General features: G+C 52.4%; 1 protein-coding gene across 2 annotated transcripts; it reads left to right on the plus strand.

Moving 5' to 3' along the window:
* The first annotated feature begins 10,146 nt into the window (after positions 1–10,146).
* Positions 10,147–23,542, plus strand: DET1 (DET1 partner of COP1 E3 ubiquitin ligase). 2 transcript variants are annotated; one of them, XM_083871195.1, is made up of 5 exons: positions 10,147–10,203; positions 10,861–11,968; positions 15,035–15,225; positions 16,855–17,046; positions 20,801–23,542. In XM_083871195.1, exons 2-5 carry the CDS (start codon positions 10,886–10,888, stop codon positions 20,988–20,990), a joined length of 1,656 nt encoding a protein of 551 aa, XP_083727321.1. In that variant the 5' UTR covers positions 10,147–10,203; positions 10,861–10,885; the 3' UTR covers positions 20,991–23,542. The 2 variants fall into 2 exon arrangements, with proteins under 2 accessions (XP_083727321.1, XP_083727322.1); XM_083871196.1 differs by lacking the exon at positions 10,147–10,203 and adding an exon at positions 10,345–10,419.
* Positions 23,543–26,919: the final 3,377 nt, after the last annotated feature.

Here is a 26,919-nt window from a genome sequence, read left to right on the forward strand (position 1 = left end):
GGTGTTGACACATCCTTATGATTTCCAGTACTATTTACATTATGGTTGTTCAAGCTTCATGTCACTCATTAATCTACCTGGAGCTTTCCACTGAGGCTCTTTCTGTGTGAATTTACTCTGGAGAAGCAATTCCATCCCCACTCCCCGTGGTGGGTAGTCCCCAGCCATCCCACACATCTGGCAGCCCTTCAAGCCCTGACGATGGGAATGTGCCAGGAGGGGTTGCACATGCCAAGCAAACTGTAGTGGCCTCATGTTGCTCTGCTGGGCATGCTAGAGCCCATGGCAACGTGCCAGCACCATGGGAGACACCCAGCAACCCCTGGCACAGGTGGATAGGGGATTCTGGGGATGCAGACTGACATGGAGAGCTGCTGGACCTGGCACTGCTGCCTTCAGAGCATGGCTGGCATTGAGATGCCCCAGCCCCTTCCCCTTCCCCATGGCCTCGCTGTGCACAGCTGTTCCCTTAGAAATAGCTGTTGCCATGGTTTTCCCAAAGAAAACACATCTCCCCCCCCCCCTTTCCCCACCAGCACTCCCCACCGCCTTAACCTTGTGACAGCAGTGATGACGCGGCTCCCTAAGAAAGGCCACTTCACGTAACTATGGTAACAATTAGCTTTCTCTTGGTTTTACCTCGGGGGTGTCGCTGGGGAGAGGGACCCAGAGCTGCTCTCCTGGAGCAGGTGTTTCCCCTGGCCTTGCACCCAGAGCCAGGGCTGGGAAGTGCTGCAGCATCCCAGGCAGGTGCGTCACTCGGGCATAGGGATGTCTGCAGTCCTCCTTCATCTCAGGTGCTGGGGACAATCCCCCCGTAGAGCTGGATGCACCCTGGGACCATACAGAAGCCCTAAAAATCTCAGGAAGGCTCTGCTGGCCTCCAGCAGTGGCTGGTGCAGGGAGATGGTGGGGAGCATCTCCCAAGGCATGGGAATGGTGGGAGCATCTGCATCACCTGGGCTCACTCTGAAAGCGTGGGGAAAAGAAGGGTGGGAAGCAGCCGGTTGTGCTGGAGAAGGATTGGGAGCCAGGTGGGGTTTTGGGGCTGGGAGCATGGCAGGGGCATCCACAGCCTGAATGAGAGGTCTGCAATGGTGTCTTTGCTCCCGGCAGCGGGAGGGTAAACATGGTGCACAGCCACTCCTTAGGTACATACAAGTCACAGCTGTCGACTGCAGCAACTAAAATAAGCATTTTCCTGCTTTTAATTCCTCTGAGCCCAGCAGAGCCCACTCAGCACCAGGAGAGGAGCTGGAGTCTATTCTTAGCTCTGCAGGGAAGGCAGCAGGAGTCCCTGCGTTACTGTCGTGCAGGTTTTGGGGCTGCCACATCCCATCCCCTCATGGTCCCCAGGTGCCTGGCCTGACCCCAGTGTGGCTTCAAGGCAGGAAGGACTGCACCCCAACAGGGACAAAGTCCTACTTTTTAGCCAAAGAGGAGTAGGGGAAACAGTGGGAGGGAGGGAAGCCCCAGCACCTCCCTCAGCATCACTGCAGGATTCGGCATCCCTGAAGGAGAGGCTGCAATGCAGGTGGCTCTGAAAGGAGCCCCTGCTCTTGCAAAGCTGCTTTTCTGCTTGGGCATGGGGAGAGTGGGGGACCTCAGGCCACAGCTCCTGCTGCCTCCAGGGCTGGAAGTTTTAAGGGGAGCTGAGTGTCACCCCTCACACCATGCTGTGCCACGGCCAGACTTGCTTTGTCCAGCCTTGGCCATGAGATGCTGGCACTGCCCACCCCAGTACTTCCCACTGTTTTATGGCTGCAGATCATGGTGGCCCAAGGGGTCAGGGAGCCACTGGCCAGCAGCACCACACCATCCCCACATTGCACTGTGGGTCCTGCTTCAAGAAGTGCAGAGACTGGGGGTGACCTCTAAACCAGTCTGCAGGGGCAGCAGGCACAGTGCAAGGAGAAGAGAACCCATACTGGTCACACTGTGGCCCTCTGCTCTCCATCCCAGCTCCATGAGGATCAGGGTAGGATGGGGGGCAGGCAGGGATGCAGCTGTGCATGGGGGGCAAGAAGCCCCAGCTCCATAGCAACAGGTACTCTCCACGTAATGGAGTCCTTTCCACTCGGCCTCCGCAGCCGCCAGCCTTATTCACATGGCCATAAATAATTCAATTTTCTCATTCACACACATGAATGCTGCGGGCCGGGGCTCCGGGTGTGCTCAGCCTCCATCTGTCTGGGGGGGAAGGGGGAGGCAGGGCCTGATAATAGACTCCAGCATTTGTTTAACATGGATGAGTGTGGCCAGATGGCCTGGGGACAGGAGGAGGGGATGGGGAGGTGGGATGGGAGGTGAGTGATGCTCCAGGGTGATGCTGGCACCCTGAGCCTCCCCTGGATGAGAAGGCAAGGAGAGCAGGGGACTGTTGTGAGGATGAGCTGTGGCACCTCCAAATCAACTCTGGCATCTCCAAACCAGCCTTGGAGTTGTGGACTTTTGGGCTGAGAGTGAGTTAGGCAACCTCAGGCAGACCTTCCTCTCACTGTGTCTTTGTTGCATTTCCACCAGGGAAGAAGGAATGGGAGAAGCGCTGTGCTGTGCTGAGGATTGCCCTTGATCCCTGGTGAGACTGGGAGCAGGGGCACCAATCCATGACTGAGATAATTTAGCAGGCAACGGTGAAGGGGCAAGGGATGCTGCCAACCACCATCCTGTCCCACACTGCTGGGGAAGGACCAGCAGTCCCCAGAATAACACCAGAGAGTAACACCCCCAGTGATGGAAACACGTGGCAGCTCGCTGGTGCAATCAGCAGGCTCTAGGCCATCCCCTGGCAGAGGGACAGCCGGCCTGGCAGGAGAACACAAGGGAATTAGTGGGGTTAAGAGGCTGTGCTGGAAAAGCCTTGGTGCCAAGGAGTCAGTGCCTGCTGCTTGCACAAGCTGAGCCAGGTTGGGAGGTGAGGGATGCTGGCTACTGCCTGGTGGCATCAGTTCCTCACCTTTCCTCCCAGTGGCCTGGGCACAGTTCAGCCTAAAGCATGCCAAGGGCTTGATCAAAGCTGGCACCTTCATCCCTTCTCTGTGTTTGACCAGAGGGAGCCATCGCTCCGGCACACAGCAACATCCTGAGCCTTCGGTGGGCTCAGACCCTGATGGGAAAACACAGACCAGTGAGAAGCCTTGAAAAGGTGGAATTGGTCACTTCATCAAACTCACTCATCTGTGCCCAAAGGGTTGGGCTCCTCATCACCACAGCAAGGTCCCAACTTCATTCCCCACCCAGAGAAATCCCTGTTGGAGATCCCATCCTTGTTTAAGACCCTGGCAAACAGACATTTATCCTCAAGCTCCTGCACCATCTCAAACTGAAGCTTACAAAGCCAGCAGAGGGAATTTGGATGATGGCAGAAGGAGGGTCAAGAAAGAAGCCCGAGCTCCCGGCAGCGATATCCATCAGCAGCAGCGTTGGAAGGGTTTTCCCTGAGGGAATAGGGGAGGTGGAAGCGCTTGCCGGGGGGAGCTGGGAGTGTAACCAGCTCATGCGTTGGCATTCCCCAGTTCCGCGACGAATTGGGGTAGGACACGTGTGTGTATGTGTATATTTGGGTGCCCTCACACAGAGGCGAGAGTTCCCTCCTGGTTACATGCTGCTCTCGCAGGATTCTGAAGCAGTAAAAGAACGCTGCCTGCATGGTACATCCCTGGATCGCCGGGCACAGCCGGCAGCTACTCCACAACTCCTCCCGTGCGTTGCACAACCCCCGCCTGCTCCGTGTGTTCATCTGCATGAACCAGACCCCCCACCCCGTGCCTGTTCAGTGCTGCTTGCACCTTTTAGAGACACTGGAAAAACAGGCAGCCCTCGCCCCTGCCCGTCTAATTAAATCAGCTCCTGCTTTCCGTGGCTGCTGCTCCAGCAGCCCCTGCCCCACACAACCTGCAGGAAGGGGGTGAGCCTGACTGCACACCTGGGAGCCTTCCCCCCAACAGGGTCTCTGCCGCAGACCCTGCTCTGAGCACCTTCCAGGGAGCTGCTCCCAGAGCAGCAGCCTCAGCTTCCCCAAAGCTCTCCAAAGCCAGGTGAGTGCACCCAGGGCTGCCCTGTGCCACACTGGGGTGCTGAGCACAGCCACAGCTCCCCAATTTACTGGCTGCACCCAGAGCAGCAGGGGACCAGAAGTGACAGAGCATCACAGGGGCTGTGGGTGTTCCCCTCAAATCTCCCAGGCCATGTGCCAAGAGGTCCAGGCTGTGCCCCTGCACTTCTGCTGCTGCCAGGTGGGCAAATGCCAAGACCTCCCAGGCAGAAATTTCCACCTGTCAGACAATTCACATTTTGCTTCTTCCACCCAAAAAACAGGCCCAGCCTGAGAGCTCTGCATCTTTTGAGGGATGGATGGCAGAAACATGCCACTGCTTATTCCTTCAGCTCCCAGCATTGCAGGAGCAGGATGTGAACTGCCTGACTCCAGTGGGATCCCAGGGGCAGCTGCATCACTGGGTTTGCTCAGGTCCTCAAGGATGGACCACAGAGTCACTGGAGCATGGACCACTTCCCCACCTGCCCCATGTCCCCGGGAAGGCTGCAGAGGCAGCTTGCTGTGGGGTTTGTCCCGGTTGTTTTGCTCCCATGACAGCCACCCCTGTGGGACCAGTGGCTCTGTAGCTGCTGGGAGTCCACACAGGCTCTAGTGGATCTCGATCTGCAGGCAGCTGTGGGCTCAGAAAAACCCTCCAGGACTGCTTGGTGGGAGCTACCGAGGAGTTTGGTGACTTGCAGGGTCACCACTGGAGTATGTCCGGTGGGAAGGGACACAGCCTTCCTCTCACTGGGAATACATACACCAATGCCTGCATGCACATCTCCACCCTGCTCTTCTCCAAGCCTCTCACAGGTCCCAGAGCCACCTTCCACCTTGCTCCCTGCCTGCACATCCAAGTGACACGGAACAGAGGCACTTACCTGCTGCTTGCCCCATTGGAACTGAAAGGACAGTAGGACAAAGCCCTTAGGACAGGGCAGAGTTGGTCCTTCTTCCCCCACGAGGTGAGGAGGACAGCTCCTCTCCTTCTCTTGCCTGCTCCCTCAGCATGCCCCGGGGCTCCTGGCATCACCCAGGCCCCCTCAGGGCTTGGCCATGGTGGGTTTTGGGTGCGCGACATGGCACCAGCTCTCAGGGTCCCCTCAACAAGGACTACAGCAGGGACGAGGTTTATTCCAGGGAGCTGGCATAGAAGGAAGGCAGATGCCCAGTGACGGGCATCTTCCGAGGTGGTCTGGGAATGCCGGCTGGCAAGGGATGAAGACGCTGCAGACCCCCACACCTCCCGGGCAGGAGCATCCCAACCCCCTCACGCAAGGAGGGACCTTCCACCTCGGGGGGTTTCTTGTCCCAGGGGTCGTTCTGTTGTCCTGTCCAAGCTGGGGGCACCCATCCAGGCTTTGGATTCCCAGAGGTCCCTTCAGGCTGCAGCCCTGGATAGTGCCGGCGGCATTTGTGGCTGCAGCCCTGCGGGGTCCCCAGCGGGACGGGGGGACACGGAGCGCAGCCTTACCTTGGAGGAGCCGCTACAGGGGAGGGAAAAACGGGACCCAGCTTGGGACGCCTCGGTCCCGGGAGAGCTGCAGTGATGGAGGCAGGGGATGCAGGGATGAGGTGAGACGGGCGGGATGGGATGCGGTGGGTGGATGGATGGGTGGATGGATGGATGGAGGTTTGGGGGCTGCAGGTTTCCCCGCTCTCAGGTGCGGAGACAATAGCCAGGGCTCCTGTTGCAGCTGCAGACTGTCTCTTTAAACCCCTCATCAGCCCACAGGTGGCCCTGTCACCACCGTGGTCATCCATGACGTCATCGGGAGGGAGGGAAGGGGAGGAGGAGGAGGAGGGGGGAGAAAAGCGATTCCCCTCCACAGCAAAAGTCCCCGAGCGCCCATGGCAACAGATTGCAAATGTCACTGCGCATCAGCCGGGAGGAGGCTGCCGGGCTGCCCCCCCGCCCCACGGGGGACACGGCGGGGGGACGGGGCTGTCACGCCATGGGTGGCACGGGGGACACAGGGCTGTCACCCCCACGGATGGCACGGGGGTGGGCAGAGCTGTCACCCCGTGATGGGTGTATTGTAGGGGACGGGGGGGACAGGATGGTTCTCCCCTGGCTGCTGTATGGGAGGGGACAGGGCTGTCACCCACACGGGGACCTGGCTGTGGGTTAAGCGGGTGGGCAGCTCCAGCTCTCGCCATGGGATGTGGAGCACTCGGAGACCTCCCCAGCGCGGATAACCCCCTGGACACCCTGCAGCAGGGGTCGGTGCCGCTGTGCCCCTGCCCAGGAGGGGCTGGTCACGGCTTGTCCCCGATCCCCTGTGACCCTGATCCCTGAGCCCCAGCAGTGACACCACCCCCAGCCATCCCCTGGGCACCCCGAGAGGAGCAGGCACCCCCAGCGAGCCCCCATCTCCTGCCCCTCTGGTCGTGCCTGTGCTCTGCCCCTGCAAGGGGATGTTTTGCAAAAATCAGGAAAATCTCGGAGGGTGTTAGAAGCAGATCTTGCCTTCAAGCAGAGACAAGACAACTGGTGTGTTGGAGCAAGAAAAGGGGGCCCAGCCCTGAACCCAAGGACCCCATCCCATGGTGGTCATTCCATTAACAGCCTCTAAAATTTGTCCAGTTCCACTCCAAAAGGAGCCTCTGACACCAGTTAAAACCAGAGCAAGGGAGGTTTTGGTGAGAAAAGAAGGTTTCCTTAGAGCTGTGAAGGTCCACCAGTGCTGCATCTGCAAACTTGGCTTTGCTGGAACCTCATCCCAGTGAGACCTGCCCAGCTTGGGGAGAGGGGCTGCAGCTCCATGGACAGGGGTGAATCCTGGCTGTGGTTGATAGGACCTGTTCACCCCTTTATAAAAATGAACATGAATCCCCCTGCAATGGGAAACCCAAGCTCTGCAAATGTGAATAAAGTCACTACCCAGGCTTGGAGAAGATTAAAATATTTAATTACATCCTTGGTTTTTTTTTTTGGAGAGATGAGATACACCCAAGGACTCCCTGTTTCCTTTGGTCTTTTCTCAAACCAACAAGAGTTTCCCCACAGCTGTTCTGATCTGATAAGTACTATAAATACTAAGTTTCCCCCAGCTGGTTCTGTAATGATCTTTAGGGTGCTTTGCCCTAAAAAGGACCCCATGGAGGCAGCCAGTTCCCTCAGAACAGCCTCACTTATCTCTGCATACCCTGGGGTTTGGGGAGCACCTCAGGGCTGCAGCATTCCTTCCCCACACCAGGATCCTGTACAAACTTCACCCTCTTATTTTACATATTAAGAGGGGAATAAACAAAACAAAACAAAACAAAGGTAATTTTCTTTTCCCCTGCCCTCAGCTCAAGGAAGAACTCGACAGCCACCAAGCCAGTGGCCATGAGAGGGGGCTGGCTCAGGATCTGGAGGGTTTCTTCCTCCACAAGCATTCCTGTGAGGAGATGGTCTTAATTTTCCCACAGGGATTTTGTGCTGGGAGTTGTATCTGGCTGGGGCAGCCAGGATGGGAGCAGCCCACCCCAGCTCTGTTCTCCTCACACACCCTCTCCAATCCTGGGAAAGCAGCCTCGGGATCCAAGGCTGGGAAACTCTTGATAAACAGCCAAAGCAACAACAGCAGAAGGGTCCTTGCTTCAGGAACAGGAAAAAACATCCAAAGCAGCTCAAATGAGCTGCATGATATTATTTTTTTTTTCTTTTTTTTTTACCCATCTGTTGGCTCTGGGGGAAACCAGCTGGAGCTGGATGTGGCACTGGCAGGGCACTGGTGGGGCTGGTGATGCCACAAAGGCACAGAGCAGCTCTTTCCTTGGCACACTGCTGAAGGGACTCCCACCAAAACCAGCCCAGTGGCATCCAAAGCCATGGACCCCCAGTGGCTCTACAAGGCTGGAGGAGCCCCCAGTAATGGCCATATGAGCACCCAGTAACCCTCAATCCCCCATCTCATCCACACCAGCCCCAGTATCAGAGCTCTGGATGTTTGACTGGGGCTTGCCCTGTTCCTCTGGCCGGGGACATGCAGAGGGACAGCCCACCTGTGTCCCAGCACACGAGGGTGGGGACAGCCAGGTGACCCCCATTGCTGGACCCCAAAGGGGTGGCACAAAATGCTGTGAGACATGGGAAATGTCCCAGGAGTCCTGGCCTGACACTGTGACCCCACATCTCCTGCCTACCCCCAGGCCAAGAGAAACCAGGACTAACTTTGCCCGCAGCCTTGTGCCTGCACTGAGATTTACTGCACAAGATTCAAATCGCTGCCACTGGCTGGAACTGCCCCAGTGAGGGTCTTCCCACCCATTTCCAGTAGCAGGGAGGGGGCTGAGCTGTGAGCAGGTCGAACTGGGATGAAGTTCCTAGCTCTGGGAGCACCAATTGCTGCTGTATTATCAGCTCTTTTGTCCGGAGAGCTGCCTTTTGGTGGTGCCTGTGTGCTGGGCCGCTTGTTTTCCTGCCAGCTGCTGTGTGGTTGGATGTTCTTCGGTATTTAGCTTGATCCTATTAAGGTGGATCTCAATTAATTAGGCAGGAGGCAGAGAGACAAAGAGGGACGCCGGGGCCATTCATTTTAGTCTTGTCATCGCGCCTTCTGCAGCCGGAGAGCAGGAGGGACGGGATAAGGCTGCTGGGCATGAAACCCCTGCGAGATGGGAACGGGGCAGGCAGGTGGGGTGGCAGTGGGGTCACCCACAGGTCCCCCAGCATCCCTTACCCACTGCTCAGGGCTGCCAGGCAGGCTGACATCCCCCATCCCCACAGGAAGGCAGCTGGGGCCACACAGGTCTTATCCCCTGGGGCAGTGGGGTTATGCTCTGTCCCACTGCTGGTGAGACCCTAAAGCATCCCATAAACACACCAAGGATCCCTGGGGATTCCGCGGTGTGAGTTTTGCTGCTACAGGAACATCCCCCTTCCATTCAGGTGACACTGGCTGGGCGCTGCTGCCGCATCCCTGTGGGTCCACCTGCCCCAGCCTCAGAGGGAACACCCCGCTGGGCTCTCCATCCCCACAGGCAGAGGGAACACCCCACTGGGCTCTCCATTCCCACGGGCAAAGAGAACATCCCGCTCATCTCTCCATCCCCACAGGCAGAGGGAACACCCCGCTGGGTTCTCCATCCCCACGGGCAGAGGGAACATCCCGCTGGGCTCTCTGGCCCCACAAGAAGAGGGAACACCCTGCTGGGATCTCCAGCACCCCAGTTCGAGCGCCCTGCCCTGCGCCCCCGCTCCCGGCTCCCACGCCTGCTGCTGGAGTGGCTCCAAGAGCCGGTGCGTCGGCTCAGCCTCGGCAAGAGGCCGGCAAATGGATCTCAAGGGCCCCCTGACATTCCTCCTTCCCTCCCTTTGAAGGAGAAGTGCCCCTCAGAGCTGCCCTCGACGCTAATGCACGGGGCGGCAGGGGTGCTGCTAAAAGCCAAGGCGAGCAAAAGGCTCTCAAGTCCCTTGGAAAGGCCAAAGGGGTGCCCGGGGGTGACCCCAATCTCTGCTGTTGGTGTTGGGGTGTACCCCAAAATGCTGGAGGGAGGTGGGTGTGATGTCCCCTGCGGTGTCCCCGTGTTGGGACTCGGGGTACGGGGGGTGCAGGGAGTGATGGGGCCACGCCAGATCCTTCCTGGGGATGGACGAGCCCGGGATGCTCCGGGCAAGGAGGGGTTCAGGGGGCGTTTAGGTGCAGGGAGGGGATGAAGGCTAACGTAGGGGACTTGGATGGCGTTTGCAGAGCGTGCTGGGATGAGGTGGCCGGGGTGGAGTAGGGGTGCAGGATGAGTTTAGAGTGGGTGTAGGATGGGTGCAGGATGGGTGTAGAGTGGGTGCAGGATGGGTGAAGGCGGTGCTAGAGGTGCAGGGGGGTGCAGGATAGGTGCTAGGGTGCAGGGTGGGCGCAGGATGGATGCTGGGATCCGGGATGGATGCTGGGGTCCAGGATGGATGCCGGGATCCGGGATGGATGCTGGGGTCCAGGATGGATGCCGGGATCCGGGATGGATGCTGGGATCCGGGATGGGCGCCGGGGGTGCCCGGTGCTGGGGTCCTCCCCGCCGCCAGGGGCCGAGCCCCGCCGCTGTCGACACTCTGGCCCGGCAGGCCCATCTCGCTGATCCGGAGCCGGAAGCGGAAGTGCGGTGCCGCCCTCCCGCCGCTGTGCCGTGGCGGAAAGATGGCGGCGGCCATGGCATGAACGGGACCCGGCGCGGCCCCAGCGGTGAGCGCGGCCGCGACCTCTCCCCGGTCCTAAACCGGCGCAGAGACCACCGCGGCCCCCGGTCCTCTCGTGTCCCTTCGCCCCTGGGGCCAGCGGGAGAGTATCTGGGATCCCCGATATCTTTGGCGGGCGGGCCCTCAGCTGCCCCCGGGCTTCCCTGGAGCTCAGTCCCTCCTCAGCCCGGGGGACCGGAGCTCCTCGCTTCCCTCTCGGCAGGTGGGCCCAGACACATCGCAGGTGATCCCTCCTGTGCCCCCTCGCCCCCAGCTTCCTCCATTCTTTCCAGTCTGTACCGTGTGTCTGCTGCTTGTCAGGTCTGCATTTATCTCTGGCTTCCTGGACTCCCCGGTGTATCGAGGCTCCCTTTATTCCCTTGGTGTCCACCTGTGCCTGCGCCCCTTCCTGGCTCCTTCCTTCCCCTCCTGGTGCCTTGCTCTGTTCAGCAGGCAGGACTGCCCAGGAGGGATCTCTGCTCTTGTTTTCCTGGTGCCTCCTACTGAGACCTTTCTCCCAGTCTCTCCAGCTGCTCCCTGTGTTACTTCCTCCCCTCCCTCTGTCCATTTTAGCCGACCTTTCGGGTGCTGTGGGTCCCCACGAGCAGGTTCCTTGTACCCTGACTTCCACCCCGGTCCCAGGGCACGCGTGCTGTCCCCGCAGGATGAGGTGAAGTAGAGCTGTGACCATGGACCATGAGGCCCCCACCATCAGGCCCCGGCGCATCCAGAACCAGAACGTCATCCACCGCCTGGAGCGCCGCCGGATCAGCTCGGGCAAGGCGGGCACCCACTGGCACCAGGTCCGCGTCTTCCACCAGAACGTCTTCCCCAACTTCACCGTGGTCAACGTGGAGAAGCCGCCCTGCTTCCTGCGCAAGTTCTCCCCCGACGGCCGCTACTTCATCGCCTTCTCCTCCGACCAGACCTCGCTGGAGATCTATGAATACCAGGGCTGCCAGGCGGCCGAGGACCTCCTGCAGGGCTACGAGGGGGAGATCCTGGCCAACGGCAACGACCAGAGGTCCGTCAACATCCGGGGCCGGCTCTTCGAGCGCTTCTTCGTGCTGCTGCACATCACCAACGTGGCCTCCAACGGGGAGCACCTGAACCGGGAGTGCAGCCTGTTCACGGACGACTGCCGCTACGTGATCGTGGGCTCGGCTGCCTACCTGCCCGAGGAGCCTCATCCGCCCTTCTTCGAGGTGTACCGCAACAGCGAGTCCGTGACGCCCAACCCGCGCTCCCCGCTGGAGGACTACTCCCTGCACATCATCGACCTGCACACCGGCCGCCTCTGCGACACCCGCACCTTCAAGTGCGACAAGGTCATCCTGTCCCACAACCAGGGGCTGTACCTGTACAAGAACATCCTGGCCATCCTGTCCGTGCAGCAGCAGACCATCCACGTCTTTCAGGTGACGCCCGAGGGGACGTTCATCGACGTGAGGACCATCGGCCGCTTCTGCTACGAGGACGATCTGCTGACCCTGTCTGCGGTGTACCCCGAGGTGCAGAGGGACACACAGACAGGGATGGCCAACCCCTACAAGGAGCCCTTCATAAACTCCCTGAAGCACAGGCTGCTGGTGTACCTGTGGAGAAGGGCTGAGCAGGATGGAAGTGCTATAGCGAAGAGGAGATTCTTCCAGTACTTTGACCAGCTGAGGCAGCTCCGCATGTGGAAGATGCAGCTCTTGGATGAGAACCATCTGTTTATCAAATACACGAGTGAGGACGTGGTCACGCTGCGGGTGACAGATCCTTCCCAGGTATAGAATCACAGAATGGTTTGGGTTGGAAGGGGCCTTAAATATCATCTAATTCCAGCCACCCTGTGAGGTGTCCACTAGACCAGGTGGCACAGATCCTGCCTCCCTCTTCAGGCTGCTCCTTGCTTTGGGACAACTGCTCACTTACAGTGCTGTGAGCAGTTCCTTAATGAGCCTGTAAAGGTTATTTAGGATCCCTAGTATCTGATTCTTGTGTGAAGCCCCAACCCCTGATGCCTCTGATATTAAATAACTTCTGTATCTTTAGTTTTCTTAATTTCATTGTTTCCTTCCTTCTCACTTGCAAAATGAGAAAGCATAGCAAGTCTTTTTCTCCAAGCATTGTTCCTCATGCTCACAGATGCTGTTCAATCCTCTTTCCCTCCCCAAATCCCTGACTGAATTTATTTTCAGCTGATACTTTATATAGTCCATTTAAATTGTAGAGGTAGTCTCTCCCTTTGCTCATGTATCTTCAAGCATGTTTTTCAAATATAATAGTCTTCATTTTCCCTGGTACAATTACCATTTCTGTTCTGCCTACATACTTAGTCTTTCAAGCTTCTACTAAGAGGTAGTATTTATGATCTCTCCAAATTGGAGTAGCAGCTTTTAGATCAGGCTAATGGGCCAATTGCGTCTCTTTTCAATTTAGTACTAAAGAAGGGAATTAGAGCAAATGTAGCTCAGTCAGTGCTGCGTCCCTCCAGATGTTTCACAACCCTGCATGTTGATCATCTCTTTTTACTGCTTTTAGAGTGGTTGGTCACGTTTTGAGCCCTGTGAAACTAAGAGGATTTTTTAAGCTTATTTTTATTCCTTTAATCAGCTTGGTTTTATTCTGTTGAAAGTATTCAGGAAGAATTTGTAAGAAATCTCCAATGCAGCATATAGGTCTGATTGTTCCTCAGAGGTTTGTTTTCTCTCATGCACTTCTCTTCCCCACATCTTTGCCAGACCCAGGACTTAGGTCCTAGAAGAAACAGACAGTAGCTCTTTGTGTGTTGCCTTTGTCCAGTCCTACCTGGAAGATGACTCTGGTTTGTTTTGTTTTATTTTCCTCTTCTGTGGCATTTGTTTGGGGGAGTTGTTTTGGGAGAAAATAGGTATGGCTTTATCTAATCCATTTTGCCCAATGGTGTAAAGTTGAACGTCTGTCTCAGAAATATGAAGGCTCTGTGGAAGTGGCCTGCAGGGTTCTGCTCATTGCTGGTGTCTGGAATGAGCTCCTGACCCTGATGTAAATGTTTGTGGCAGGCTCAGCTCTGCACTCTGCTGTGATTAGTGGGGCTTCTGTGCCTGGTTTGCTGCAGGGAGCTCTCGACCCTCTTCATCCCAGGGTTACTTTAAGATGCAGTTTGTGGTTTGTTTGCAGTGTGCCTCGGGTGCTGGGTTTTGTGCTGGAGGAAAAGCATCTCATTTCTCAGTTCTTCCAGGAGATAATTCCAGATGTGGAGGAGTCTCCACAGACCTGTCTGAACGTAGGCATTGTATTAGGACTTCCTGAATAAAACTTGGCTCACAAAATAACCACAGCTCCCATTTTTCTTTAGTCTGTCAGACACAGAACATGAGGTTTCATCCAATTTCAGGCTCCTCTCTCCCCTCAGGCTTCTCTGCCAAGAAAGTTGAGGAGTTGCTGTTCATGGTTGTGGTTTGTGTTTTTTTGTCTGGGTCTGCACTGTATCCTTTGAGATCTTTAAGAGTGAGCTCTGCATATCTAGCTTGGGGGTTTGTTGCTGTTGTAGGCTTGTGTTGATAGGCTTGACAGCATTGCTGTGTGATTTTTGTGGCACTCAGCTGCTGCCTCCCGTGCTGTGATGATGTTTTGGTGGTGTTACAGGTGCTGCAAAAGCAGTGAGGGTTTCCCTGCTCAAGGACATCCTCTATATGTGTCTTTGTGATAACCTGGCAAAGGAACTTTTTTATTTAAAGTTGGAGGATATTTCCTGCAGTCTTCAGTGATTTAAATAGTTTTTCCTTCTTCTGTCTTCTCTTATTTTCTCTCTGCTCCAACCCTTTATTTCAGAATGGCTCCCCTTTCCTCAGGCAGTAGTCTAGTGAGTAACCTCATCTAGTGTGCTTTGTTTGGACATGTGGGGGCTGGATTGTATTATCACAGTTTATTTGGGGCTGTAAAACAAACAAACCTTGTGATATTTGCAGGTGGGTGAAGTGGACAGAGTGCCTGGTCATCCCTAAGCATTGTTTGGGAGCAGGAGGTGAAGCATTTAGGAATTGCCTCTATTGACAGAAGACTTATTCAGATATGTGTCTATACCACGGGAAATCCCCTTGAACTGGGGACAAGTTCTTGCTTTGTGGTGCCAGCATTCCTGTCTCTAATGAAAGCTACTTTTAATGACCAAGAATTAAATATGCCCTGTCCCAATGGGAATGTCATCTCCCTTTGATGTAGCTGTGCTGACACAATGTCACCTTTTTTCCCAATTTCTTGCTCATTTTTGCCAGGATTCGTTGGCATTGCCAATCCACAGCATGATACAAGGGCCATCTTGCACAAGAATGTCAGCATTAAGAAGTCATTAATGTCTTTCAGATTTTCATTTCTGTGTTGCCAGGGTACCTGGAGGGCACAGCTTTTTGTGGGCAGTGATGGAGTGCACAGTACACTAAAAAGGCTCATCTCTGTGTGATGCAGATATTAAGGAGGGGAAGAAAATAATATATCTATGCAGAGGTAAAGATGATTTAAGGTCAGCTAGCACTGGATCTGAAGTAATTTTGTCAGTGGGAATGAAAATTAAATTTGGCACTTGAGTAAGTGTTTTGGATTTGGTGGAGGATAGAGAAGAGAAAACAGTTGTGTCTAGTTTGAGTTGAAAAATTGGAAGCCCATTAAGTTTTCATAAATGATCACAGCTGAGAGGTGGATAATTTAGTATGTGTTGAGGCATTCCAATAGGAGGATGGAATAGTGTGAGGATGTGGGATTCTCCTGTGCTGTGGAGAAATTTGGAAAGGATCTGTGGTGTGATGTTGGGAGAAGGAAGGGACAGCTGCTCCACCTGTGCTCTCCTGGCTAACCTCTGTCTCTTTCTCCAGCCCTCGTTCTTCGTCGTGTACAACATGGTGACCACGGAGGTCATTGCTGTCTTTGAGAACACGTCTGATGAGCTGCTGGAGCTGTTTGAGAACTTCTGTGACCTCTTCAGGAATGCCACCCTGCACAGTGAAGCTGTCCAGTTCCCCTGCTCAGCTTCCAGCAACAACTTTGCGAGGCAGATCCAGCGCCGGTGAGCCATTCGGAGCATGCTTTATTCCGTATAGACACACGCTCACCCCCGTCCGCTGAAGGCCAGTATCAAATACAACCCTGGGAAAACCACTTCCTTTGGTCCCTTTGCCAAGTGGTACAAGGCTCAGGACTATACGTAGTTTATCTTGCAGCCTGATGCGTCTGATTTTATGTTTGGCAGCATTTACCTTGTTAGAGGAAGGAACAAAGCAGTTGCAAGCTGCTGCTTAGAAGAAAAAGGAAAGGAATTTTGAGGGAAAGATGTTTCTGTCTCTCCTTGAGCAGTAGCTCTTTTGGAGGTTATTAAAGTGTTACTGCCCAGTAGCTTTGGTCCCTGAAGGTATGATTTATCAAGATGCTGGCATGATCCAGTTGAGTGTATTTTGCCAAGTGACATTCTGTGAATTTAGTGTGTACCAAACTGTGTTCTGTAGCATTTCCTCGACATCAGTCACCAACTCGTGGTTCTCATCACTGGAGAAGGGAAACTCATCTGCTTAGATCTGTTGCGAAAGCTGAGCAAAATACCAAAATAACCTGGGTTTCTAGAATATGTTGTAACAGTCAGATGTGGTTTTAATGAGGCAGAGTGTGTTACTTCTCTAGAAAAATTTTGTTGTGACTCAGGTTGTTTTGTTCTTTGAGTGACTTGTTTCTCATCATCCAAAGTACTTGGCATCCACTTATGGGCATCAAGCTTCTGTTGACTTTAGGCTGATGTCACATAAGTCTGACGAAGTTGAGTATGTCTGTAACTTTGTAGAGCAGCCAGGCAGGAAATCCATAATGCTTAATGGGAGAGAGAATGACAGAACTCACCGAAGACTCATGGAGAACAACTCCTGCCTTTTGTTAAAGTAGAAAGGAGAGTCTTTTCATCCCCTTGCTACAAGGGCCTGTAACAGGAGTGTTGTAACTTCCACAGCAAAGTACCATAGAGCATAGTCCACAGTGAGCTGGCTTCTGGCTGAGTGTTTATCCTCCTTACTGTATGACGTCCCTGCAGCTGATCTGACTGTTCTTGCACATGTAAAGTTTCAAATTTTACTTGGAAAAAGAAATCCAGACTGTGTTAATCTCTCCGCCAGGAAGAACTTTCAGCTCATTGTAGTTTCTGGAGAGCTCTATGCTTCTCATCAAGGTTCTTCTTCATCTAAGGTTTCTCCCTTTACGTATTTAAAATACTGGCTGGAGAGAGGAGGATTGTCAAGTCAACTTTAAGGGCTCAACTCTTACTGTGAAAACCCCCTGGCTTTTGCTCATGCTGTTTCCAGGCCTCATGGTAAAACTTGGATTGACTGATGAGCTGCTAATCCATCTCTCCCTGTTTCTGATCCTGTTCATTTCCTGTACTGCAGAGCAGCTGGGTCCATACCTTGTGGGTAGGCACATTCTTCTCCTGTCACTCTGGACATTCTGAGTGAGACAGCAATGATGAGGGAGGATGAAAAGGTCAGCAGAACTGGTTGATGCTTGAATCACTGTGATACATCTTTGGAAGTGAGCTGTTTTAGTTCTTACACTGCAGCTGTTTGCTTTCCCTGTCTGTTTTCCTGCTTAGTTTATTTCAGATGTGCTGTTCCCCCGTGGCCTTTGTGAACAGAAGGTGTCTCTTGGTTTGCTGCAGGTTCAAAGACACGATTGTGAACGCCAAGTACGGAGGGCACACGGAGGCCGTGCGGCGCCTGCTGGGGCAGCTCCCCATCAGCGCCCAGTCCTACAGCGGCAGCCCCTACCTCGACCTGTCCCTCTTCAGCTATGATGACAAGTGGGTGTCAGTCATGGAGCGGCCCAAGACCTGTGGTGATCACCCCATAAGGTAAGGGAGGGGCCAGGGAGCTGTATGTGAGGAGGGAGTGCAAGGAGTCACTGTAAATCACCTCTGCTGTGTGGCATCAAGGCAGAATAGGGAGTAGATGGAAGGCTTTCCCTTAGGAAATCCTTTCACCAGGGGATTTATTTCAGCAGTCCCACAAAACTTGGCCTCACTCCTTTACAGTAATGTGGATGTGTGGGAGAGCTCTTCATGTTTTCTCGCTGAGCTGCTCTGGGGAAGGTTTGGGTGGTGGAGTCTCAGCCTTTTCCATATGAATGGTCTTGTTCCTCCTCCTCTTCTTGCAGTGCTTGCTGTTGTGTTTGGGTTGCAGAATGATACAGCTCTGATGTCTGCTTTCCTATGCTGGAAGGATCCTCTGAGCATGTGGGTTTAGTTGGCAAGGATTGTCTGGTTTGTCCTGTGAATAAAATAGTATCTGGGCTAGGTGTTACTCAGAAACCTTGTGGTATTGATTGAGCTCTTTTCAGACTTCCCTTGTTTACTGTTCTCACCCTGGGAGCTCTACTCCTTTTCATACTCCCTTCTCTCTTTGATCTGTAGGAAATTTCTGTCTGTAGTAGGAATTTTAGCCAGACGTCAGGGCCATTCTGTGCCTCTTCTGTCTGAGTCTCCAGTGCTGGCAGGGGGAGTAAGTCTGAGCTTGAGAATAGGGAGTTTCGCAGTGCTTCTTGAAGAAACATCAGGACTATTTATTTCTTTCCGTTGGCTTACAGCCCTGGCTGAAAGAGGTAGTGGTTAAAAATCCAACATTTCCAGCTTGAAAGGCTTAAAGAGCCTGAGTTATCCAGGCAGAATAGTCTTTCTGCTCATAGTACTGCAGAAGCAAACCTATGCTCTGAAAACAAAGAGAGCCTTCAGTGCCTGAGTGCTTTGTTTAGTGATTGCACACATGTTGGGGGCTCAGGCAGCCTAGGGAGATCATTCTGGACCGCTTCCCAACTTTATTTTCATCAATGCATTCTCAAAAAGTGGTTTCATATCTCCCCTGGCCCTGACTCAGGTGGCAGGGAACTTCTGATTATTCCTGCGCTCTCAATTCCCAAATTATGTATATTTAATTGATTCTTCTGCCTGTATGATTTGGTTTGATCTCCAGCTTCCATGTTATCTGCAAAGAAAGCCTGCCCTTTTCCCCCTTGTCATGCTTGACGTTGGGAAAACTTGCAGGGTGGCAGTTGTCTGCCAGCGCCAACCTGCGCCCGGCTCCCGCGGACAAAAGGCAGCAGAACCGCAGTCATTTGCTGTGGTGGAGTCTTTGTAGTAAACAAAGCCAAGTGCCACCTTCCCTCCCTCCCCTGAGCAAACCAGCGTTTCATAGCCAGAGCTTTTAAAGCTCAAAGCTGTGCAGAGTCAATTAGGACTTGAATAGAGCCTCGGAGCAGTGGGGCTCCTGGTTTTTTGGAAAGTAAGCAGAAGATGAGGCGCTAACCTTAACCATTCAGTAGCTGAAATACTGCTGCTGTGGTTCTCACATGCAAAACAAAGGGATTAATAAAATAATGCCAGCTGCCTGTTGGGGTTAGAGGGCTTGGAAATGAGGGAGCACAGGATTTGTAATATAAGTCCTGTAATTGTCTGGAATGGAAAACCCTTCAGTAGCTAAGGGTGTTTTAATCTGTGTGCAGTTTCCTAGCACGATGTGTGAGCTAGGAAGGCTTCCAGACCTTTTCCACATCAATTCAATATTTCTGTGCATTGTGTTCTTTTAACCCTTAGTGTTTTTCTGCATCCCAGAAGGTTCAATTCTGCCTGCTTAAGAGACCAGTGGTTGTTTGCTGTCAGGTGGGAAGGACTTTGGGTTCCCCATCACCACCACCTTCCAGTCCCTTTTCAGGAGGCTTGAAGAGATATTCAGTGGGTGAAATGATGGCACTTGAAGGAAGAGCCTCTAACACAGCTTATAGCAGGGGGTCTCTAAAATCCATCTAGATGGCTAATAAGGAGCCATTTAACCAAAGAATTTGTCTGCAGACAAATCTTCCATTTTCCTACGGTTTGAAAAGGCTGGTCTTGCTGTTTCTGTTGACATACAATTTTATATTGCAGTGCCTAATTTAGCCCCAGAATGAGAGCCTATGGAAATGGCCTCTGATTGCAGAGCACTTTTAAAAATACCTTTAAAAATACCAAAGTGAGCACATCTTTAAGATTACAGGGAGCTTCATCTTGAGTAGTAAATTGTTGTGAATTGGGGGAGAGAAGAACAGATGGGGGACTGTGCTTTATTTAAAGAATGACCCTCTGCATACCCAGCCTTGTGTAGGAGGGAAAGGGCTTTTTGAAAAGCCAAATACCAAGATTGTGACTCTCTTGCTGGGTTCTTGTGTGCAATTTTCAGGCAGGGCTGGCTGGCACTTTGATTCAGAGGAAGGGAGAGGAGAGTGGCCCTCCAGGAAGAACATGAGGTTCTTAATAGGCCGTGTTGTTAAAATGTGGAGTATATCTGCTCCTGAAACAGCATCGCTGGTATCTGTCATCATCCGTTCTTCCAGGCTGAGAGCTGAGTGCATCGTATTGCTGGCAGGGGGGAGATGTGCTCCGACATTAAAAGCATTCTTGGAGTTAAAATCAGAGGAAAATGCAAAATACCCGCATGCACTAAGTGTTGGTGGAACAGAAAACAGCTGGGAGGCATAATGGCAATTCTGTGCCCAAAGCTGGAAGAGGTCTAATGAAAATGGTCTAACAAACAGAGACAGCTTCAGGGTGAGGACTTGAGTTAGAGCCCAGCTCCTTGGTGAAGGTACCACATCCAGAAACCTCCACCACTTCATCCCAAAAGCCTTCCCCAAAGTCTCAGGGAGGGTGGGATCCTTGCAGAGAGTCCTGTGTTCTGACAGCAGCAGAGCACAGTGGCGTTACCTGGGTTTATGTCAGTTACATAGAGTGTGCAGAGGAGGTTCAAAAAGCAAAGAGCTTCCCTGGACTCACCTGTCTCTTCAGTGCTGTTTGTCTCATCCCCCTGAAAATGTTCCCTCTGTGCTGGAGCTGTGTTCCAGAGCTCACCTGTTTGGAGATGCATGTGAGCTTGACCCAGCTTGGCAGGTGTGTGGGTGTCAGCACAAGATCATAAGGTTTTTCTTGACCTCTGTCCTTGCTGTGGCTATTGAATCCAATTCTTCAGGTACCTCCTGCACAGCCTATGTCATTAATGCTTTTTTGGTGGCAATCTAGAAGGAATTGCAAAGCCTCACTTGAACTGTACAGTACAACATGGCACACTTGAGCAGGATTGGATCGACATCCTTGACTGAACAGGGAGGTAGCAGGCACAAGGACACCAGTGTAAAGTCTTCCCTGGCAGTACCAGGGGGAGGAAAGGGTGGCCTGACACTCTCAGTGAAGGCCATTGCTAAGGGAAGGGAGCTCAGTTGTGTACAGTATTTCTGCCTTAGGGATCAAGGGGAGCAGCTTGCATTAAGAGAGGATGGAGAGCCAGCACAGGCGGGGTCTGAACCAAACTGACTCCCTCTTGTGAAGTCAGCTTTGTCCATCAATGTGACAGGCAGAGCTCTCTCAATGCTAATAACAAAAGTGATGCTTTTTTAGACAGTAGAAAACAACTGCCCCGAGAGGGACTTTCCTGCAAAGCCAAGAGCCAGACACCCAGCTAAGGACCTCCTGCCCCTCAGGGAGCACCAGAGCTTGAACAAGGCACTTGTCTCTGTGTGCGATGAGCCCAGATGGCAAAGTCAATAATCGGGAACAGCCATAATCGACTTTCTCTTCCTTTCAGATTTTACGCCCGTGACTCTGGCCTGCTGAAGTTCGAGATCCAGGCGGGGCTCCTGGGGCGCCCCATCAACCACACGGTGCGGCGCCTGGTCGCCTTCACCTTCCACCCCTTCGAGCCCTTCGCCATCTCGGTGCAGCGCACCAACGCTGAGTACGTGGTCAACTTCCACATGAGGCACAGCTGCACCTAGAGGGGCTGGGGGCTGCTCTCCTCGGCTCTGGGGCTCTGCCACGGCTGCACCAAAGCCACACACTGTCACCTTCTGGGAAACCAAATCATCACTCGTGGAAAGAAGCCTCACCTGGGAGCTCCTGCCGGTGGCATCTCGCAGGGCCCTCAGCCTCAGCTGTGGGAAGCTGATCCACCCCAGTTATGGGAGTGGATGCTTCCTCTGACCCTGTTTGTACTGTGGAGATCCCCCTGCATTAAGTGCTGCTGTCCTTCCCCGTTCCTGCTGATGAACAAAGCATAGCTAAGGGTCCTTTCCGCGTTTCCCAGAGGCAGGGCTGTTTTCTGTCCTGCTGTGGGTCTTAGGATGGCAGAGATGGAGCTTTGCATCACACTTGTGGAGTGCTCCCTTCTGCACTGGTGCCCTCCTACCTTGTTGGACAAATGGCCTGTCACAGAGGGAAGGGATGGGAGCCTTGGGGAGGGCTTGGATGCAGCTACCCCTGTTTGTATCTTCAGAATTGCTAGGGAAATGAGATCCTGCTCTCATCCACACAGTCTACTCACATCATTTTAATATGCAAAAGGTCAGGAAAAAAGAGGTATGGGAAATCACTACAGTTGAGAGACACAAGGTGTGTTCCTGACTCTTATGCAAGTCACTTAATCTTTGTGCCTTAGTATTGTAAAAGCTCCTAAGTGAGAGGTGGTGTTACACCAGCAGGCCAGGGCAGCTGGTTGTGTCTGTAACACACGAGGAGGTGAGTGCAGGAGGAAGATGCGTGTCTGGGAAGAGTGTGGGGAGAAACAGCACCTTCTTGGTCATGTCAGAAGGACTTTTCTGCAGCATGGGGGTTAATCCTCATGGCCATTTTCAGGTTTTGCTCCTGAGGGAGACCCAGCTGCTGGCACCCTCTGTTATGTTGGAGTACCAGCGTGGAAAATTAGTAGGATTTGCCCAGGAAGAAAGGTGGAGACCTGAATTCATGTTCACTGCTGTGGGTGGGCAGTTTGGCGATGAACTTGTTGACTTAGGTTGCTTACCTCTGTCTGTTACACTGTTCTCTGTGAGAACCCAGATGCTGTTTCCAGGCTTCAGAGCACAGCTGGCCAGTGTGTCAGTGTTGGCTGGACCATGGCAGTATTTGTGATGCTGCTAAATTAAGCTCCTGAGTGTAATTACCTGCCACTGTGGGCCAGTGAGAATGCTGGCCTGCCCTTCTCTCTTAAAAATGTAGTTTTTGGTTGTAGGCCAGCATTTAGGGGTTTTTACATGAGGAGTTTATGACTGCTGCCAGGCAGCACAACCATCTCAGCATCACAATGTGCTCCATCAGAAACTGGAGCCTGTTCTTGTCCCATTCCTTTAGCAGGTAGAGTGGGGGCAATAGAAAATTGGTGCTAATACACAGGAGACCCTCTCCATTAAAGGACCCTGTGGGTGTCTTGATTGGACCAAAATGAGCTGTGGGTGATGGGTTGTGGCCACATGCCTGTGAAGAGGAGTGTTGCAGTAATGCATTTGTTTGGCTGGTGATGCACCGGAGAAGAACTGTATGGCTGGGGGTGCCTGCTCATGGTATGAGTGGTGGACCTCAAAATTAAGGGTGTCCTGGGGTCCTTGAATCAGCCTTTGCTCTCTGCCTCACCATACTTCTTCTCCTGGCCTTGCTAAACATATTCCTAGGGAAGACATTGCATTTCACTGCTCTTTTCCTGGTGTTTGCACTGATGGTGTCTCAGGTCTGTCAGGAGTGCTGGCGGGTCAGGAGACTGCTAACAGAAGAGGTGTCAGTGCTTTAGCTGCAGGTTCCTCTCGTCTAATAACACTATTTGTCAAGGTTTTAGGGTTTTATCCTGTGATCTGTTCCTCAAACATTCAATTAAAGCTCCAAGTGGAGAATCGTTTGCACACTGTAGATCATGGATTTACCTCCCTCTGCACCACTCTTACAGCTGTTCGCACTTCAGTATGAGACTTTTTTTTCCCTCGAGCTTCCAGCAGCTCCATCTGAGACTGTGTTTACTCCTTGGTGTCACAGCCTTGGGAAGTCAGTGAAGTCAGTGCTTACTAAATTACCTGTCAGAGCTCCACTGAGACTATTTTTTTAGTGGCAAAAATATAAACTTCAGCATTTCTGTAGTAGGGGCTTTTGCCAAATTCAGGCTGTCCTGTGTGAAGCAGAGAGTGTGGCACGGATTGTTGGACTTGAGGCTGAGAAAGAGATCTGTTCTTAGCACCACCATTAAATTCTGAGGCTGGGGGCAAATCTCTTCCTGCTCCAGCTGGTGTTTTCTTCTCTGTAAATGAGGCCAAAAACATATTTTCAGCTTTTGTAAAACACTTTGAGATTCATGGATAAAAAGTGCTGGATAAGTGCTAAGTATTTTCTTATTATGTTTGCAGACAAATTGATCATACTGGGTACTAATTGCCTTGGAGTAGCACAGCAGATCCTCTGGTCTTGGCTGCTGCATTTTATATCAACAACAGAGTTAATTTTATTACAGAAATGTATGGAAAGAAAAGTCTCTCATGCTTGAAATTTTGATGATTTTATTTAAGAAACAAAAAGTGTGTGTGTTGGGGAGGGTGGGAGAAAAGGGGAAATATTTTCTACCTGATATTTTTCCTAGGTTAAGGTAAAGATTTGTTAGCAACACAAGACAAAAACAGAATAAACAGAATTTGCTTTAAGAGTCTGATTTATTGTATTTTTTTTTCCAAAAATGTGAATGGTATAGATGGGAATTCCTTCTCTAAGAAGAGATGACAGAGGTGTGCCTTGGACTGTGCAGACATATCACATGGGAGCTTGCTGCCTCTTCCTGGCACTTGGAGTACAAGTGTGCTTAAGAATGTTCCCACCTGAGGCATTTCTCTAGTTCCTGCAGATTTGTCAAATTCTTGTCTACATGAACTAATGCCGAGAGAGGAGTTCTTGGTTACATTTTGTATATTATTACTAGCCCAGCTTGAATTCAGGGACTCCTCCGTTATTCCATTTACAGCATTTATCTAACCTTTTGGTCATTTTCTGCATAATCAAGGGATGAAAGTTTGTGGTTTAACCCCAGCTGGCAACTCAGCCCCACAGAGCCACTTGCTCACTCCCTCACCAATGGGACTGGGGAAGGAATTGGGAAAGTAAAAGTGAGAAGACTTGTGGGTTGAGATAAACACTGATTAATGGGAAAAGCAAAAGCCACATGCAAGCAAAGCAAGGAATGCAAAACAAGGAATTAATTCACACTTCACATGGTCTGGCAGGTGTTTAGCCATCTCCAGGAAAGCAGGGCTCCATCCTTTGTAACTGCCCCAGCCAAAACCAGCACAAAGCTGAACACACCTTGCTTGACAGAGAAGCCTGTCCACTCTTTTAGGTTGGGCTGAGGCACTGACAGATTTTCCATGAGCTGCTCCCTGCCTCTGCAGAACAGTCTGGCTGAGAACTCTGCAGCATCCCTGTTTGTGTTAGTTCCTCTAACCATTTGCATCTGGAGCATGAAAGTGATTTTCCTTTGAACCTTTCCTCCATTTCTCAGATGCTTTCCTGTGCAGACCTTGAGCACACCAGAAAGCTCTTGAGCCCGAGGCTTTTTAGATAGGCACTAAGTGACAAGGAGATGCTTGAGCTGGAAACCATGTTTGACTGGCAGCAAAATCCCAACTTTCGTTACTTCTTGTGCTGCCTTTGCTTTAAGAAAAAAAAAAAAAATGTAGTGAAGGCAGGACAATTGCATTATTTCTCATATAAAAGGCATTAGACAGAAATTCCTTTAGAGTCAAACATATGGATACATTTAAGATGTGTCCCTACTAAAGACTCCTGTCAATTAACCTTTCAGTGCTCATGGCTGGCCCTGATTTAGCTGCCTGTGTGTACTGACAGGACCTCCCTTTTTCTCAGGTTCTGCATCTATTAAGCTCTTCCCTTGGTCATTCTGACCCAGCTAGAGGAATCAGATTTCCAATGCTTTAGGAAATCTCTTTGTTTTTCTCCTTTATGATCTGTCTTGCTGCTTTTCTGACAGCTTCTCCTGCAAGGATCTCTCAGGGCTGCAGGCAGAGAGGTGGTAAAGGGATAGCAATGAGACAAATCTGCCTGTTGCCCTTCTGTGAGCCTTTTTCAGATGGGTGCATGCTGCAGACCAAATTATGTCCTGTGGACAACAGGACACAATTTTGTGGGCTTACTTTATCCTTACTATGCAAGTTCCAGAGTCTGTGTCATTGATGTGCCTAAATCTTGTGCTTCCCTGTCTTGTTACATGGTTGTAAAAGCTTTTCTGGTCAAATACTCCTCAGGAGGAAGGAATGGTGAAATGGCGTTTTTCTTGCTCCAGGGCTGTGGGCTGAGCTGTGCAGTGCAGTTCCAGCCTGGTGCTAGCTCAGGCAGCCCCAGCCCCTGCTAGAGCTGTTTGCTGGCCAAGGTCTGATTTGACTTTGTTTCTCTTGGGGAAGAGCTGTACTTACTGTGTAAGGAAATGAGTTCTCAGAAAAATACTGATGTGGGAAAAACACTGAATGGCACCTTTTTTTTTTTTTTTAATGATGTTTTGACATTAAAATACTGCAGTTTTAAACTAGCAATCTGGAAACTGATAATTCATGGCCGACTGCTGTGGTCTTGCATGTGAGAACTGAAAAAGATACATTGCCCTTGGTTCTGGCCACTCAGGGCTGTGCTGCAGCATCTGGGAAATGTGTGGGGCTTCACTTGATTAATGAGGATAGTTATGGAGGAATGTGATGGGATGGCTCATGGATGCCCAGGGCCCTTGGATAACACAACCAAGTCCCCAGCATTTGCTGCTTTCTGCTTTGTCCAGGTATGAACTGGAGCCTTTGGAGGAGTTTATTTTCTGTGGATGACAAAACTAGTTTGAGTTCAGTCTTTAAAGCCAGGAACATGTTATTTCTACTTTCCATGGCTGTTTTCTTTCCTTCTACCCAACAGCTTTGCAAAATGCCAAATGTAGTCCAGAGCAGGCCTGGCTTTGCCCAGAGGACTCCCTAAGCCCCTGTTTTTGGCGGCGAATCCTTCCCTCAGAAAGCTACTCTTGCACAAGTTCATCCTTCCCTCTGCCAGTGTCCTTCCTCTAACCAGGTGTGTTGGCCACAGCATCAGGTAGGGAGACAGAAGGGTATGAGAGAGAAGTGGGTGGCTGAGCACACTGTCAGTGTCCCACTGCCTGACTGGGCAGCAGCTTCTGGTTCCCTTGGATGGGGCAGTGAGGGTGCAGTGGCAGCACTGACATCCAGCCCTGCCAGAGCCCTGCCAGCCTGGGGGTGCTGGAGCTGGGATGTGTGGGACCAGTTGCTTAAGAGCCTTGGAAGGGTGGGAAGCAGGCAGGTGGCAGGGAAGCCCTGCCAGGGCCATCTGGCTGCTGTTGGACGTGATTTTAGGGTGTTGTTAAGAGCAGTGGGCAGCGCTGCATCCCTGTGAGTGCCCGCTCTGCCTCGCTGAGCCGGTCATTTGATAGCTCCTCGGTGCTCCGCGGAGGCCTAAAATGGAGCAGTGCCGGATTAGATGTACCCGGTGCCCTTGGTGAGCTCCGGGGAGATACGATCCTCGCCCTCCCGCCTCCGACCTGCTGGCGCCCAGTGCCGTCGCCACAGCAACGGGGAGAAACAGCCCATCCGCATGGAAACGGCCTTGCCGTGCCCGGGAAAGCCGCTCAGAGGGCGAGCTCGGGAAGGTGAGGGGCACCAGCACCCCTGTGCTGGCCAGCAGGGAGCCTTGGCCCGAGCTGCGGGGATGAACACACGCGCTGTGGGTTCCTGCAGCGCTGGCGCTGTCCCTGCGTGTGGGACTCCCATCCCAAAACACCGGCATTGGCCCCAGTGCAGAGCCAGCACGTGCTCCCTTGTCTCTGGCTGTCACGGATAATTTTCATTGCTGCTGCCCTATTTTTTGGGGGCTGGTCCTGAAGTCAGAGTAAGGTCC

Source organism: Zosterops lateralis, assembly GCF_965231275.1.
Source record: "Zosterops lateralis genome assembly, chromosome: 13".
NCBI lineage: Eukaryota > Metazoa > Chordata > Aves > Passeriformes > Zosteropidae > Zosterops > Zosterops lateralis.